This window comes from Balaenoptera physalus (genome assembly GCF_965194825.1).
Source record: "Balaenoptera physalus genome assembly, chromosome: 7".
Lineage (NCBI taxonomy): Eukaryota > Metazoa > Chordata > Mammalia > Artiodactyla > Balaenopteridae > Balaenoptera > Balaenoptera physalus.
This window is the reverse complement of record NC_138886.1, coordinates 32750074-32768851: the sequence shown is the minus strand read 5'-3', so window position 1 is coordinate 32768851 and position 18778 is coordinate 32750074. Positions and strand designations below refer to the sequence as shown.

At 38.6% G+C, this 18778-nt stretch overlaps 1 protein-coding gene across 2 annotated transcripts in view; it reads right to left on the bottom strand.

Moving 5' to 3' along the window:
* LOC309663964 (uncharacterized protein) overlaps window positions 1–13194 on the bottom strand; it is an 88158-nt gene extending 74964 nt beyond the window's left edge. For both annotated transcript variants that reach the window (XM_082468802.1, XM_082468803.1), the window contains exon 1: window positions 4168–13194. In XM_082468802.1, the coding sequence (XP_082324928.1) occupies window positions 4168–4270 (103 nt within the window). In that variant the 5' untranslated portion in view covers window positions 4271–13194. The remainder of the gene's footprint in view (window positions 1–4167) is intronic.
* Between the last annotated feature and the right edge of the window lie 5584 nt (window positions 13195–18778).

Below are 18778 nucleotides of genomic sequence, written 5' to 3'. Positions count from 1 at the left end.
ATTCAGAACTGCCTTCTCTGTGCTGGCTCTACTTTGGGACATTGGGATATAAACTCAGACCCAGCCCCTGCCCTTAGAAACATCTGACCAAGTGAGGGAAAGAGATGCAAACACAATCGCAGTTCATTTTAAGGTCTCCCACAGAAGTCTGGCTAAAGTACACCCCTTAGACCTCCCTATACATGGAGTAAAGGGAGATGGAATTCTATTTACCACAAAGCTGTTCAAAGTTGGAAAGAGGATATTTTGGAGGTACCAATTTCCCTGTCACCCAGGATGTTCAAAGGTTGCAGGATGACCAGCTGGTGAGAATATTACAAAGGGGATATCAACCTCATCTATGGCCTTTCTTCCAACCCTGAGTTAGGAAACAAATCTTATGATTCTGCTGCTCTTTCCCAGTTTCTCCAGGTAGACTGTCAGGCAGCCGTGGCTATGAATTCTGCTTGAGGGTTGCATTTCTAGGAGTGGAAAAGTAAGGAGAATAGCGCTGGGCATAGCAGGGACCCTGAGTCAGGCAGCAGAGCCGTGCGGTCTAGTTCCAGCTCTGTCACTGACTCACTGTGAGACCCTGGGTGAATCCTTCCCTTCTCTGGGCCTTAATGTCCCCTTCTGTACCATGGGGGGAGGTCGATTAGGTGTTTTCTGTGGTCTATCCCACTGATTCTCACGCTGACTCTGGGAAGGACCATTTGGTTTGCTTGCTTGTTATAGCTGTACTAAGATACAGTTCACATACCACACGATTCACCCATTTAAAGGGTACAATTCAATGGTTTTTAGTATATGAATATGGAGTTGTGCAACCATCACCATAACCAATTTTAGAACATTTTCATCATCCCCAAAAGAAACCCCATGCCCTTTAGCCATCAACTCCTAACCGCCCCAGCCCTAGGCAATCACCAATCTTTCTATCTCTATAGATTTCCCTATTCTGGGTCTTTCATGTAAATGGAATCATATGACAGGTGTTTTTTTTGTGCCTGGCTTCTTTCATTTAGCACATTTCCAAGTTTCATCCATGCTGTAGCATGTATCACTATTTCATTCCTTTTTTCTTTTTGCTGAATGCTGAATAACATTGCATTGTGTAGATATACTACACTGTATTTGGGTTGTTTCCATTTTTCAGCTGTTATTGAGTAATACTGCTATGAGCATTAGTGTACATGTTTTTTACGTGGAGGCATGTTTTCAGTTCTCTTGGGTACACACCAGGGAGGTGAATTGCTGTATGATGCCTTCTCTGATCTTATATCCTGCACTACCCCTTACGGTCCCTAAACTCCAGCCACAGTGGGGCTCTATCCACCCCTAAGCCACGCTTTTAGGCCCCCCACGCTTTTGCCTACATTGCTGTCTCCTCTGAGAAGCTCTTCCCTCTCATCATTTTGGGTTCAAATCCTACGTGTTATTCAAGGCCTAGCTCAAATATCACTTCCTCCACTGCTGCCTCCTGTGAGAGTCATGTGACCCCACGGGCCTGTCTATTAACACTAGTCCTTTCCATTGTGGACTGAAATTATTCTGTGCCCAGGTCTTATTACCTTCCTAGACTGTACCCCTCCTGGCCTCATCTAGACTCTGGTTTTTGAATTCACTTTTATATTCCAAGTGCTTGCACGTAGAAGACCCTGCATAAATGTTTGAATAGTGAGCATTTGATGTGTTCTGTTATTTAATGATTTGAGGCGATACCTCTGCACCCTCTATGGCTGTCAGGATCGTAAGAGCCCTTCCCATCTCCTCAGAATGAAGACACATTCTCCAGGCGGCACTTGGGGAACAAGGCTGAGCTGCCTTCAGTTTCTCTGGCCCATTCCCCCTGTCTCCAGGCTGACATGGGCATCTCAGCCTTTCCTCACATTTAGCTTAAATCTAATGAATTACTCTGAAAAACAGGGTTATACATTTTGGATCCTGACTTCTTTGAGCATTGCTCATGACTTTGAAATTTATAAACATAGACAGCTGTCTTCCCAGATGACCTACCAAATCATATTCCCCTAGAAAGCAGAGCTCAATTAGATGTTTAAGGCATCAGATAGTGAAATGGGCTAGATGACTTCCTGCCCCATGCAAGGTGGGGCGTGGTAGCTATCAATAGTCATCTGGTCTCAGATTGAACATTTCCAACAAGTAAATAACTTCCGCCCAGGGCCACTTGAAGGGTAGGAAAGTTCTTTACACTGCACTAAAGTCTGCCTTCCTGAAGCTCTCAACCGCTGTGCCTGGCTTGGGCCCCCGGGGCCCCTCTGATGATTTCTACTCCTTTTGTTCTAGCACAACCCTTCAAGTTTTGAAAACAGGACTGTGGCTTCTGTGTTTACCCTTATTCACACAGAATAGCTCCAGTTCCTTCAGTAAGTTCTTAGTACATAATAAGAAACAGTAAAAATAATAAATAGTAAACAATCAATTAATAATAATAAATGCTTTCAAATAATAAAAATATCATAATACTGCAATAAAAAGTAACAATATTAAAATTGCAGACTTAGTAGCTGATCCCCAATCATTCAGCATATACTAGGCATCATGTCAAGCACTTAACATGGATTAACTCTTTCTAGTCTCACAACAACCATATGAGGTGAGGACTATGATGGTTCCCATCTGACAGATAAGAAAACTGAGACTTGAAAAGAATAAGTAACTTGAAAACCTCACCTAGCTAGGGGTAGAGGTAGGTTCTGAATGCAAGCAGTTCTTCTTGAGTTCAAGGTCAAATTTCCAGGTGCCCAGCCTTACTGCTGGGCCCTGCCAGGTGACCATGACTTCTCCAGAGAGCTGGTAGCAGGCCTTGATCTCCTGTGGCCAGGAGACATGGGTTCCAGTGTGGACACTCCTAACGTGGGTGTGAATCTGCATGAGGTCCCCTCCTTGCCTGAATCTTCGTAACTTCATGGAACTAGCTGGTCTGTAAGGTTGACAGTGGCTTGTGGTTTGAATGTTCCAACCTTTCCTGAATGCACTGAACTCTTTCACATCTCTGGGCCTTTGAACTTCTGGTCCCACTGCCTGGAAGTTCCTTCTATTGTCTACTGCTTGACAAATAATTTCTCATCTTTTGAGACCTGGTTTGAATATTGCTTCTTCTGTGTAGCCTTCCCTGAACCGCAGGGAAGGTCAGCCTCCTTAGCCCCTGTTCCCTAAACACTTGCATAGATCTCTGCTCTAGAACCTGCGATGGTCTCCTCAGATGAACAGTGACCTTCTCAAGGACAGAGGCTTGTTTATTCATCGTGGCAACCTCAGCACTTAGCACAGTGGGGTACAGTACTTGTCTTTCGAAGGACTTCAGCATGGCCGAGTGGTTCTGGTGCCATTTCACTGTCACATCTGCTAGATGGCGCTGCATCCCACAGCAGCGTCACCCCAAGGTCTCCTTCAAAACCACAGGTCCTGCCAGTGGGGGTGGTAGCCTCAGGCCAAGCTGGGAGATCACTTAGCCAGAAGCCCAGGAAATGTACAAGTTTCTATTTTCTCCTCATCTGTTCAGTTTTGAATGCTGCTGGGATTGAGCCCTTTATCTTTCCCATTCCTGAAGGTCTAGGAAGGCAGGGGCTGCTCCCTTCTTCCCTCCTCTGCTGCTTCATAGCAGGAGAATTTAGACCATTCCTTTCCTCTGTCTTTGGACTGTTCCAGGTTTATTGTCCCATGTGGGTAGGACCTGCAGGTTTCTGCCACGTGTCATTCTCACCTACTCCTCTGAATAAAGGAGGGCAAAGACACAGTTCAGAACCTCACAGTAATATTTCTGACCCAAGTGGACTTCCATTTCTGATCCTTTTACTGTTTATTTGAATCCACTTTGTTTTAATTTTTCTATTTTCGTTTATCTTCTTTCTACTCTTCAGTGTCTCAGCATGCCCTATACTCTGTCCTTCAATAGAGGGATAGCAGAGGTAAAGGCCACTGAATCTGGGTTGCCTGGGTCTGAATCTTGCCTTTGCTACTTGTTGTATGACCTTGGGCAAGTTACTTGACCTCTTGGTGATTCAGTTTCCTCATCTGTAAAATGGGGGTAATAATAGTACCTACCCAAAAGAATTGTTGTGAGGATCAAATGAGTTCTTAGTGCTTTACTTTAGAAGGGGCCGATGAACACTAAGTGCTTCTAAGTACTTATTATAGAGCTAACACCTGGAATTTGTTCATTACCTGTTGAATGTACCTCTATGTTAGGTTTGAGTCCCACGAAGGCAGGGGTAGGGTTTGTCCTGTTCACTGTCCCATCCTTAGCCCCCAGAAGAGTGCCTGGCATATGAGAGAGGTTTGATTAAAATTTTGAAAGAAACAAAATCCTGTTTTGTTTTTCCTTTATGATAAAAAACCTGAAATGATGATTTATAATTGCTTACCCATTTAAATTGGTTAGAATTTAAAATTAATAATACTTAGTGTTGGCTAGGGCGTTAAATGGGTACTTTCATTTATTGCTGGTGGAGTGTAAAATGGTTGAAGTTTTCTGGAAGGCAATTTGACAATATGTAGAAAGAGCCTGAAAAAAAGTTGACTCAGTAATTCCACTTATTTTTTTTTTAATCTGAGCGCTCAGATACGCACAAAGTTTTAAGTACAAGGTTGTTCCTAACAGCAGTATTTATTCTTTTATTTTATTTTACTTTTATTTTCTTCCAGTGTTATTGAGATATAACTGACATATAGTACTGCCCAAGTTTAAGGTGTACAGCATAAAGATTTGACTTACATACGTCCTGAAAGAATTACCACAACAAGTTTAGTGACCATCCATCATCTCTTAGAGATATAAAATTTTAAAAAAGGAAAAAAAAAATTTTTCCTGGTGATGAAAACTCTTAGGATTTACTTTCTTATCATTTTGCATATACAACATATGACATGCTAATTATATTAATCATGTCGTACATTATATCCATAGAACTTATTTATCTTATTACTGGAAGTTTGTACCTTTTGACCATCTTCATCCAATTTCTCCCCTCCCCACCCCAGCCTCCGATAACTACAAATCTGATCTCTTTTTCTGAGTTTGTTTGTTTGTTTGTTTTTGAAGTATAATTGACCTACAACACTATGTTAGTTCCTGGCACACAGCATAGTGATTCAATATTTCTATACATTTCAAAATGAGCGCCACCAGCAGTATTTATTCTATTAAAAAATCACTAATGATTGAACAGAAATATTACGTAGCTATTAAGTGATCTCTTCTGTGGGATAGTTAATGTGGGAAAACATTCCTGATATAAGCATAAGTGATAAAAAGTAATCTACAAAACTGGTTATACATAACCAGGGTCCATTATTTAACCTCACTAGTCTCCATTTCCTTATCTATAAAATTAAAATAATAATAGTGTCTATCTCTTAGGATTGTCATGAGGTTTACTAAAGCGTTTTTTATTAGTTCTGGCATGTAACAGCTCAATAAATGTTAGATATTGTTATAAAACATTTATCAGAAGAACCAGACTGGACGGAAATACAGCAGAGTGTTAATGGTGGTTAATCTCAAGTCGTGGGATTACAGGAGTTTTAATTTTCTTCTTTATGAAATAAAATATATGTAAAGCAGCTAATAACGTTCTGGACCCTAGTAGGTGCTCAAAAAAGCTAATCCTAACCCTAGCATTATTCTGTCCTCTATTTTCTCTCTCTCTCTCTTTAATAACGGACATGTATTGCTTTAAAGTTTAAATAGCTTTCAGCTTTAAAGTAAAGCTTTATATGTATTTTACACATAATGTAAATGTTACAGGACAACCTTCATATATATGTTAAATATATAGCCCCAATGCCAGTTCTTCATAGTTGTTAATTAATTAAGAGCCCTGACTTAACACGCACTCTATGCCAGGCTTAGTGAGAGCCACTTAGGTCATGTGGCAAGGGGAGCTGACTGACGACCTTTCCCTTCAGCTGGGAGCCCTGGACAGCCAACTCAGTTCTGCTTTCATCCTTCTCTTTGTGAGACGCTCATGAACATTCCTTCCCTGTGGCCATTGTTGTTTTGATAACACATTCCTTCTATGACTCAGTAGTTTTCTCTTTCCCCATTTTTTCCTCAGACTTTCCTTTTTCACAATAAATTCCATGACTATCTTAACTGCCTTCTCCTGATTTTATCCGCCACCACACTCTCCTTTCCCATGCAAAACAAATAATTCATCTCTCCCTTGTAAATGAAGTCAAGATTGCTGATAATAAAAATTTCTACCTCTTTCAAGTCCAAATAAAAAATATATGACTAAGTTGGGATTACAAACCAGAGAGGAAAGGATGACTAATTTGATGAAAGATATTGGGAAATTTGACCAACTATTTTGGAAGAAAAAAATGAGATTCCTATGGCATATCGCACAAAAAAATCAATTCCAGATGGATTAAAGAATCACAGCTAGGAAAACCTAAAGAAGATATTGGTGAATATCGCATCTCAGGGTGGAGAAAACCTTTCTAAAGACTTATGATATACAAAGTTATATGTGCCAAAACAAACATAAAACATCTCCTCCACTCAAGAAAGTCTAAAACAGAAAAGAAAACAAACATATTTGCAAGATTTACGACAAAGATGGATATTCTTAGGATAGAAAAAGTCTTTACAAATCAATGGGAAAATCTAAATAAGTCAACAGAAAAATGGGCAAAGATAAGCAAAATTAAAAGATAAGTGACAGACCAGGAGAAAATTTTTATAGCATATAAAACAGATAAAGTATTAAGAAAGCATTAATTGTTTAAAGAGCTCCTGTAAATCGATATTACAAAAGACAAAGAAAAACCAGCTAAGTCTCTGAACAGGCAAATCACTGAAGAAGAAGTAAAAATATCAACAAAGATATTAAAAAATGCTCAACCTCACCAATGACCAGGGAAATGCAATTCTTTTTTTAAAAAGTCACCTTTCTACCTAACAAATCAGCAAAATTTAAAAAAAGTTAAAAATAACCAGAGTTGTAGTGTATATGAGGGATGCAGACACTTTCATACTCTTACTGGTTAAAGTATATAAATTGGTAAGATCTTTAGGAGGGCGATTTGGCAGTAAATTTTAAAAATATTCATCCCCTCTGAATATTCGGAATTCTCCGATCCAAATTCTGCTTTGGAGGATATATTCTTAGAAATACTACACTTGTGCCCAGAGATGTATGTAAAAAGGTTCTAACTGTTTATTGTAGTAAAAAGTGAAGGAAAAGATATTCACATATTTTAGAGAATGCTAACAGAAGTGCACACAAATGTATGTATGCATAGAATTGTCACTGTAGTTTTGGAAGGACTTGGAAATATCTCAGATGTCCAATAAAAGCAGATTATGTAAATAAATTATGTGTATCCCCTTAATAGACTACTACTCAGCCTGTAAAATGAATGAGATAGGCCTATATGTACAGATAAAGATGTTCATAATAATAAAAAATGAATAATATCCATAACCATTACTTAAAAAAGCAAGTTGCACGAACATATCTATGAAACAGAATCAGACTCACAGACATAGAGAACGGATTTGTGGTTGCCCAGGGGGAGGAGGGTAAGGGAGGGAAGGATTGGGAGTTTGGGATTAGCAGATGCAAACTATTATATATAGGATGGATAAATAACAAGGTCTTACTATATAGCACAGGGAACTATATTTAATATGCTGTGATAAACCATAATGGAAAAGAATATGAAAAAGAATATATACATATGTATAACTGAATCACTTTGCTGTACAGCAGAAATTAACACAACATTGCAAATCAACTTTACTTCAATAAAATTTAAAAAAAAAAGCAAGTTGCAGGACTTTAGGTGATGTCTGAACCATTTATATAAACAAAACCATGACCCCTGCAATCAAGCTGTGTGCCTCTGCTTGGATGGGTGGGGGCCCTGTTGATGGAGGCTAAGCCATGACTGCTGGCAGAGCTGAGAGGCAGCCCCAGTTACCAGCATCCTCTGCTTTTAACCCATCACTGTCAGGGGAGGGCTCTTGCCTAAGGATTCTTTCTCTCTTTAGTCTGCTGGGTGGATGTGGGACTCCCTTTTCTTGTTAATCTGGTTTAAAGTAAGACATGACCCCATTAGCAAATTCTGAAGGTTTCTTCTTATTAAAAGAACGGGATGGCCACTATTTCTCCATGAGCATAAAAAAGGACAAACCAGAAGAAGCTCCCTGAAGACTTGTGGCTCCATACCAGGAAGTCTTTCCCAACAAAAATAGTGGATTGTAGGTGGTTAGGCAGGAGGACCCTCTGTATCAGAAGGAAGGAGAGAGAACAACTGAGGATGAGACCATGAACTCAGTTTGGACAACTCTTTCTCTCAAGGTCTTCTGCCTCGTATGAAGTTGAAATCTGCTTTTTTTGAGGTTCTATCCTAGGTTCCTGGAGGTCAGGCCCCTCTTCCTAAGGAGAACCCTTTAGAAACTCAAAGAGAGTGTCCTATCTCTCTCTCTTTCTCTCTCTCTTTTTCACTTGATATAGGTCTTTTATTTTTTTATTTTTTGTTTTTAAAATTTTTATTGGAGTATAGCTGCTTTACAATGTTGTGTTAGTTATATTCTCTCTTGTATCTGCTTCATGAGGTGGAATCCCCTGTCACTTGAGGGGTTCAAATGGAGGCCACAGTGCCATTGTTAGAGAAGCTGAAAAGGGAACCCCCACAGGTGAGAGACTGGACTAGATGATCCCCACTAACCCATGGTTTCTTAGAATCTTCTTGGAATCTATGAATCTAAGACTTACTGGTGAAGGGCTGTGTTCATCTGCATTATCCACTTGCCCCTGTGGTCTTTTTCTCTATGAGTTGCATGAAGGGTCTCAGGAAATATGAATAGAGAAGGAATTTCTAAATGAACGGGCTGTGAAGAAATGTGTCGCAGTCCCCAGTAGGAAAGAAAGAGGTCCTCAGTGGCTTTGTGGTGCTTGACCTTGAAAGGTGAGTAATTCTTCTGAGTGATGATTCCCATGGAGAGACTTTTTCTCTTTTGAGTTGAGATGAGAATGGCTCTGAATCTATATGAGGGTCCATAAACTGCCTGTGTATGAGGGGTAAAAGACTACTAGTCAGGGGTTTTGCAGGGAGTCAGACGGTTGGGGTAGCCACATGGGTGTTGAGCAGGGATCAGAGCAGTCTGGATCACTGTTGGCCCAATGCTTCTTCTCTGAAGAAGAAGATGGCTAAGTGATAATCACACAAATTATTGATGTCTTATTTTCCATTTAGATTTCCTTCAGTCAATTAGAAGATGAGATTGGAGAATATTCTCACAAAGTATACTGAAATACAGTTCTGTGAATTTTCTCTAAGATATTTGAATTTCATTTCTCTGAATAAATATAACATTTTTTTAGCTATCATAACTTTTGCAAATGTTTATTTCATTTTAAACATGTTTCATAGGAATTGAATACTTTTGAGATGTGAAGAGAGCAAAAAGAGGACAATACACATGTAAAATTGTAATTTAAAAAAATTGACCTAGTACTACAAATAAAATGAAACCAAAGACCAGTTATTTACTTTACAGCCCTGGTAGAAACCCGGCTGTAAGAATTTTGAAACACTGATGAAGCAACCCCTCCCTCTGTTCTTTGGATCCCATCCCCTCCTGTCTTCTAAGGAACTATCAGTAACCTTTTCTCTCCTGTGCAGTCAATCATTCTATTTCAACTGGATCATCCCATTGACATGGAACCATGATAAATCCTTTCCCATTTAAGAAAGCATCTAATGCTCCACATCCCACCCCAGTACTGCCCATTTCTCTCCTCTCCTTTCACAGCTAAATGCCTTCGCAGAATTGTCTACACTTGTTGCCTCATTTCCTCACCTCCCACTCAGTCCTCAACCCTCTACCCTAACTTCTGGCCCCATAAGTCTACCAAAATCGTTCTTAATAGAGTCATCAAGCATCACTATTTCATTGCATTCAATGGCTGTTTTTAGTCTTTATTTTACTTGACTTCTTAGCAGTTCTTGACACTATTGACAACTTGGTCTTTCTTGAAACTCTCCTCTAGTGATTTCCAAAGTGCCACCTTCCTGGTTCTCCCCTCACCTCTCTGGTTGCCCATCGATTCCCCATGCATCCACACTTTCAACATTGGTATTCCTCAAGTTCTTATCTAAGGTCCTTTTTCTCCTTTTCATTCCATACTGTCTTCCTCAATAACTACCTCTATCAGTCTTTAGGAAAACGACTCTAATTTATTTGTCTTCAGTCTGGATGTCTCCTTTGAGCTCTGGATCTGAATATTCTACTGGTCACTTGCCTTTGCTTGGATGTCTCAATGGCTCCTCAAAGTCACATGTCAAAGACTGAATTCATGATCTTCTTCTACGTACCCTTAATCTGCTCCTATATAAGTGAATGCACTGCCCGTCCATGTGCTTTCACAAGTCAGAAAACTAGGCTTCATCTCTGACACTTCCCTCCTGTTACTTTTATCCTGTGAATATCTCTTGAAAGTACCCACTTCTCTCCATCTCTACTGCGTTAAAAATGCAAAAGGAAAGGGGCTACTTTGCCAGGAAGTGAACTCATCATTGGTGGTGGTATACAAAGAGAGACTGGTTGGCCCCTTGGCGTGAATGATATGGCAGGGGCTAGATAACTAGGTGATAGAGAGTGTTCTCTCATCCTCTCTCACCTGTCTAAGCTGTGGGGTGAGGGGTCAGGCCTCCATTGTCTTGGACCACTCCTTTCTCCTGCTTGTGTAGGCACTACTCCACAAGACCTACAAAGCTCTTGGAGGCCATGAGGGCAATTTCTAACCAAAGTCTCTTTTAGAAGAGGGCTGCGCTCTTCTGAGCTGCTAGTCTCTCCAGACAGCATCCAGTTCAGATGGGAAATCTGAGGCTCAAGAGCAGGGCAGGGACTTGCCCCAGGTTAAACAATGAGCCAGAGGTAGAGCTGAGGTTATGATCCAGCCTCCTGCCTTCCAATGCTTTATTTTCTCATTATTCCCTGCTGCCTCTCCCTCAACAGTCTGCTCTGTCTCATTTAGGGCTGGTGAGTAATAATTTGCACCAGACCCTGGCAGATGATAAATTACACCTGTCATGTAGGAAGGATGCTTCAGTGCTGCTCTGGGCTAGGGTGTCAAAAGACAAGAGCTATTTGTTTAAAATACAAACAAGGAGACTGGAGACAGAGTAACAATGTCCCAGTGGATGCCTTATTTTTCTACCCTCATACCTGAGGATCATAAGTCCAGTTCCATAACCATGATTTTTAATTTCAGAAGCAAAGAGAAACCAAAACAAAACCAAAGCAACCACCACCAACACCATCACTACCAACAAAACCTCAGTGTTTGACAGTGGGATTTTAATTTGCAGAGTTGTCGATTCCAATAGCTAATTGCTGGGTCTGGTTGAAGAGGAGTCAAAGGTATGATTCATAATATTTGGTTCTGGGGTAAGGAGAACAAGTACAAGCCAAATGAAGTGGGTCTGAAACAGCTATATAATAGGACTTTGCCTGATAGTCTGTAGGCTTAACCTGTAGCCCAATGTTCCAAAAATCCTTTTGATCTCTTCTATAGTGTTTGAAAAAAAACCTTTCATGATAAGAGATCATCAGAAAAGGTATAGAGATAGATGGTTGAAAAGTGGAGAAAATTCTCACAGACTAAACTGGATCCAGAAGCTCCTCCATCAACAAAAAAATTTGGATTTTGCACAACTGCTCATGAATCTATTTGTTGCTAAGTCTAAAATGACTTTCTACCAGTTACTAATGTGTATACACTGATGTAAAGTTATAGTATATAACAATGAAAGATACACATGGCATTTTTTGACTTATTCCGTACATATATCCAAAGTGAAATACTCATTATTTTCTTACCACTTTCAATTTTTAAAATTACCTCTGCTTTTATTTCTCTCATAGCAATATGTAAACAGTCATGTCCTGATGTTAATACCCTCAGGGGCTGGGAAGAGTGGGTGTGGATTTGATCTGATGCATCCTTTTCCCCACATTCATAGAGTGTTATTATTTTTCCTGCCTAAAATCAGGAAGGTTTATGAAATCCTTTTGTTCTAGGGCATGTCATTCTGAGGAGTTTCTCTGTTGGTTACTCCAGGGTCCCTGTAACATATCACCTACAGATTCTGCACTATACAGATTTAAGTATAATAGTTGGAATAGTGATTCTCAGAAAATAAGGAGTGGGGAGAGTGAAGCATGTCTCCTGGGGGAGGATAATATTAGAATCTATGGGCTGAGGGGCATGTAGTTTGAGAACATATTCAATATTATCATATAATTTTATGTCTGGAAAACAAAAAGTAGCTAATATATTCTTAGAGAAAACTATAAGAAGTAAAGCTCAATGAAATCTTTATGGTTGATAGGGTCATATAAAAGATATAAGAAACCTTTCTAACTTAGCCCTAGGGGTAGCTGAGATGATGGCCACAAAAACCTGAATCTCTCAAAAATAATAGAGAACAACAAGAAGGATAAATACAACCACAAAATCCATGTCTTCAGCATAACCAGGAGAAAGAGAACGTACAAATTTCAGATTTATCCCCAAGTAGATAAAAACTCCAAATGCCAGGAAATTATTTTTCATGCTTTGCCCACTAGCATCCACGAAGACCAAGGGTGGTAGGGGAAATGCTACATGGAAGAGTGAAGAGGGTAGATAGTGACAGGCCCAGGCTTGATCTAAAATCACTCCTAGAAAGACAAAGTCTACTCTGAGTTGGGAAAATTCTGAAAAAGAGTCCTGGTATACCACAGTACCTGCTATAAGGAAGGAATATAAAAACATATGTTATTTGAGGTAGCAGTTTTAAAAAGGCACTGCTTCTGAGGGAATAGAATGTGAAAAGGCCAGGAGAGATGGTTTTTACAGATATGGTGGTGATGGGGAAAAGAAGCAAAGGGAACATTTTAGAGTCTTGCAAATAAGAGAGAACCAAAAAACTGAAGGACACGCAATTCCTTCCTCAACCACAAAAAATAAAAGCCACCTTTTAAAGATATTCTGCACTGACACATGGACATAAAAAGGGCACTCTTGTATTAGGAATTAAAGAGAATTGGTTGAAAACAGAAAAGAAATGTAAACAAAGACAAAATCATATCAGAAATCAAGATTAAGTGTCCTGCATAGAGGGAACTTACCTCAACATAATAAAGGCCATATATGACAAACACACAGCAAACATCATTCTCAATGGTGAAAAACTGAAACCATTTCCACTAAGATCAGGAACAAGACAAAGTTGCCCACTCTCACCAATATTATTCAACATAGTTTTGGAAGTTTTAGCCACAGCAGAGAAGAAAAAAGAAATAAAAGGAATCCAAATTGGAAAAGAAGACATAAAACTGTCACTGTTTGCAGATGACATGATACTATACATAGAGAATCCAAAAGATGCTACCAGAAAACTACTAGAGCTAATCAATGAATTTGGTAAAGTAGCAGGATACAAAATTAATGCACAGAAATCTCTTGCATCCTATACACTAAGGATGAAAAATCTGAAAGAGAAATTAAGGAAACACTCTCATTTACCACTGCAACAAAAAGAATAAAATACCTAGGAATAAACCTACCTAAGGAGACAAAAGACCTGTACGCAGAAAACTATAAGACACTGATGAAAGAAATTAAAGATGATACAAACAGATGGAGAGATATACCATGTTCTTGGATTGGAAGAATCAACATTGTGAAAATGACTATACTACCCAAAGCAATCTACAGATTCAAGGTAATCCCTACCAAACTACCAATGGCATTTTTCACAGAACTAGAACAAAAAATTCCACAATTTGTATGGAAACACAAAAGACCCCAAATAGCCAAAGCAATCTTGAGAAAGAAAAACGGAGCTGGAGGAATCAGGCTCCCAGACTTCAAACTATACTACAAAGCTTCAGTAATCAAGACAGTATGGTACTGGCAGAAAAACAGAAATATAGATCAATGGAACAGGATAGAAAGCCCAGAGATAAACCCATGCACATACGGTCACCTTATCTTTGATAAAGGAGGCAAGAATATACAATGGAGAAAAGACAGCCTCTTCAATAAGTGGTGCTGGAAAAACTGGACAGCTACATGAAAAAGAATGAAATTAGAACACTCCCTAACACCATACACAAAAATAAACTCAAAATGGATTAAAGACCTAAATGTAAGGCCAGACACTATCAAACTCTTAGAGGAAAATATAGGCAGAACACTCTATGACATAAATCACAGCAAAATCCTTTTTGACCCATCTCCTAGAGAAATGGAAATAAAAACAAAAATGAACAAATGGGACCTAATGAAACTTAAAAGCTTTTGCGCAGCAGAGGAAACCATACACAAGAGGAAAAGACAACCCTCAGAATGGGAGAAAATATTTGCAAACGAAGCAACTGATCAAGGGTTAATCTCCAAAATATACAAGCAGCTCATGCAGCTCAATATCAAAAAAACAAACAACCCAATCCAAAAATGGGCAGAAGACCTAAATAGACATTTCTCCAAAGAAGATATACAGATGGCCAACAAACACATGAAAGGATGCTCAACATCACTAATCATTAGAGAAATGCAAATCAAAACTACAATGAGGTATTACCTCACACTGGTCAGAATGGCCATCATCAAAAAATCTACAAACAATAAATGCTGGAGAGGGTGTGGAGAAACGGGAACCCTCTTGCACTGTTGGTGGGAATGTAAATTGATACAGCCACTATGGAGAACAGTATGGAGGTTCCTCAAAAAACTAAAAATAGAACTACCATATGACCCAGCAATCCCACTACTGGGCATATACCCTGAGGAAACCATAATTCAAAAAGCGTCATGTACCACAATGTTCATTGCAGCACTATTTACAATAGCCAAGACATGGAAACAACCTAAGTGTCCATCAACAGATGAATGGATAAAGAAGACGTGGCACATATATACAATGGAATATTACTCAGCCATAAAAATAAATGAAATTGAGTTATTTATAGTGAGGTGGATGGAACTAGAGACTGTCATACAGAGTGAAGTAAGTCAGAAAGAGAAAAACAAATACCGTTTGCTAACACATATATATGGAATCTAAAAAAAAAATGGTTCTGAAGAACCTAGGGGCAGGACAGGAATAAAGACACAGATGTAGAGAATAGACTTGAGGACATGGGGAGGGGGAAGGGTAAGCTGGGACGAAGTGAGAGAGTTGCATGGACATATATACACTACCAAATGTAAAATAGATAGCTAGTGGGAAGCAGCCGCATGGCACAGGGAGATCAGCTCAGTGCTTTGTGTCCACCTAAAGGGGTGGGATAGGGAGAGTGGGAGGGAGACGCAAGAGGGAGGAAAAGTGGGGATATATGTATATGTATAGCTGATTCACTGTGTTATACAGCAGAAACTAACACACCATTGTAAAGCAATTATACTCCAATAAAGTTGTTTAAAAAAAAAAAGGAAATTTACTATCTTCCTAGGAAAGCAAGAGATACATATGAGATAGATAACAAAACAAGTCAGCAAGTAAAAAAAATGTCTGAATGAGTTATAGAAATGAGAGGTCAAGGCATGCCTGGAAAGGTCTTCAATTAAATATCTAGCTTGATCTACTGTCACATCCAACAGTTGCCAGGAATTTACAAGAATGAGTAATTATGCCTTTATAGATGCACTGAATAGAGAATATGGGATGATAAAAATAAATTCCCCTCGAGAACTTGGAGCCAAGATATGAAAGCAACCTGTGTCTATCAACAGATGAATGGATAAAGAAGTTGTGGAATATATATATTGGAATACTACTATAATACTGTAATGGAATACTACTCTACTACTATAATGGAATACTACTCAGCCACAAACAGAAGGAAATTTTGCCATTTGTAACAACATGGATGGACTTGGAGGGCATTATGTTAAGTGAAATAAGTCAGACAGAGAAGGACAAATACTGTATGATATCACTTACATGTGGAATCTTAAAAATACAACAAACCAGTGAATATAACAAAACAAGAAACAGACTCACAGTTATAGTGAACAAACTAGTGGTTACCAGTGTGGAGAGAGTAGTGGGGAGGCGCAACACAGGGGTAGGGGATTAAGAGGTACAAACTACTATGTATAAAATAACTACATGGATACATTGTACAATGCAGGGAATATAGCCAATATTCTTTAATAGCTATAAATGGAATGTAACTTTCAAAAATTGTGAATCACTATATTGTACACCTGTAACTTATATAATACTGTACATCAACTATACTTCAATTAAAAAAAAAGAAATTGGAAAAGAAAAGATTAAGTGCCCTTTTACAAGGTGCCCAAGAAAGAATAGACTAAAATGAAATTTTAATTAGAGAAATTGAAGAAAGGCAGGAAAACATATAAGAGAATGAAAAGAAGATAAAGAAGCAAAAAGGGTTAGGGAGAAAGTAGTTGAAATGGTAGACTGAAAGGCAAAAAAGAAACAATATATATAATTGGAGTCACTGATGAGGATAATTCAAGGAGACTTTCTGGAAATGAAAGAAGATCAGGATCTACATATTGAAAGGGTCCACTAGGTACCTGGGAAAGTTTACTCATAAGGATCAATTCTATGACATATTCTAGTGTAACTATTAAACTTTAAACATAAAGAAAAGTCCTTAAGGCCAATAAACAAAAAGACCAAAAGATGTACAAGTGCAAGAGAATTAGAATTGGTTTTTTTGTTTTGTTATGCAGCAATAGATAATTAATACATATGGATTCTTATATATTGAAAAAGAGAAGTCCAGCTTCCTTAGCATCAGTAGTGTAAAAATGAAGAGCAGGTATGCCTTGAGAATCTCTCAAACTGAATAACACTCAAGTAAAATCATACTGACATAATTAAAAAGGCAGTGGATTTTTCTACAAATTGGATTTCCCTGTAACATATAATATTGCATTAGGAATGCACAAAAGTGAAATTGTTGTATGAAATAGCTCATTTAATCACAAAGAATAACTTTAAAAACTATTCCTCTAATGAAGACACTCTCCTCAATTTTGCATTTGGGATACTGCCAAGAATTATTAGTAGATAAAATACTGGGATATTTTTTCTATTGTGTTCTATAGTCAAGAATCAAACTGATGTATTGTTGAAGATATCAAACTTCAAGCTTTGCAAAAGAGCTGATCTTAAATTATTTTGCTTTTAGTTGTGATGAATCCACAGAGGACAGGAATTGAGTATATTTCCTAATGCATGGTTAGAGATACATTTGAATAAGATGTGCTACTTTTTAAATTAAAGACTTGGAGACCATCATCGAAGTTGATGATGTGTTTCGAGCTGTGTCAAAATTATTTGAAGTTAATGAACTAAATTGGGAAAAAATTTTTTAGTGTGTCCTGATGGTGAACCAGCAATGCTGGGTCTGAAATTAGACTTTTTTTTTAATGGAAAAAACTTTAAAATTTTCATCTGCTTTTAGGATATATGTTGACTTTATTGATAAACAATTTATGAAAGGATTTTAATCTTGCTATCAAGATAGTAATTTTTTATTAACAAAACTGGGTAGTAATTTTTTATTAACAAAATTGGGTAGAAGCATCAAGTTATTTGCTTTGCTTTATAAAAAATTAAATGTGGATAACAAAGTTCTCCTGTTTTACGTGAGGTTCATCATTGACTATCATTTGCCCTATTTTTGAAATGCCAGAGAAAAGACCAACTGTGTGAATTTAAAAGGTGATCAAACTTTTAGTAGAGTTTGGCATATTTACTTGAGATATATTTGGAACTTTAAATACATTGGAATTTAAAATTGAGGTATATAAACCAAATTATCATTCATTGTGTTATACTCCAGGCATTTATAGTGTCATTTCTCCTAAAGACACTGCAGTGGTTTCTGAGGTATACACTATTCCTCAGGGTAGAACCTCTCAGACTAAGAAATGAAATTTCCAAAAGAAGTCCACCAGGGCTTCCCCGGTGGCGCAGTTGTTAAGAATCCGCCTGCCAGTGCAGAGGACACAAGTTTGATCCCTGGTCCAGGAAGATCCCATGTGCCGCGGAGCAACTAAGCCCGTTTGCCTCAACTACTGAGCCTGCGCTCTAGAGCCCGTGAGCCACAACTACTGAAGCCCGTGCGCCTAGAGCCCGTGCTCCGCAACAAGAGAAGCCACCGCAATGAGAAGCCCACGCACCGCAGTGAAGGGTAGCCCTGCTCGCCGCAGCTAGAGAAAGCCTGCGCGCAGCAACAAAGACCCAATGCAGCCAAAAATAAATAAATAAATTAAAAACTTAAAAAAAAAAAAAAAAAAAAAGAAGGCATCCAGGGCAGGCCCCAGAATCTCCTTCCCTTCATCTAATTACAGTCTGACAATGACACAGTTACAGATGAAACGAGACTGGTGATGGGAAGTGTGATGCACTCCAAAAGGTGAGGATTTCCCAGATGTAAGTCCCAGGTCAGCGGTTCTCAGATTTTCTTGCATTCATGCCAAATGTTCGAATACTAGAATTTGAACTAGAACATGTTTCATGGTACCACACATGAAGCACTTCCCAAATATTTTTGACTGTCAGACTCTTTTTCTCAGAAACATTATGTAAAACCAGTGTTCCTTCAAAAATACTTGGGAAACACTTTCCTAGATGACAATGAACTAATACATGTAGTGCTTGAAAGAAAAATATTGTGACCCAAGAATTAAACTCCGTCAAGATGTTCATGCATGAAGAAACTGGAAATATTAAGTTGTATAACAGGTCTCAGAAAGTATACCATACATACTTCCTCTGAAATAAT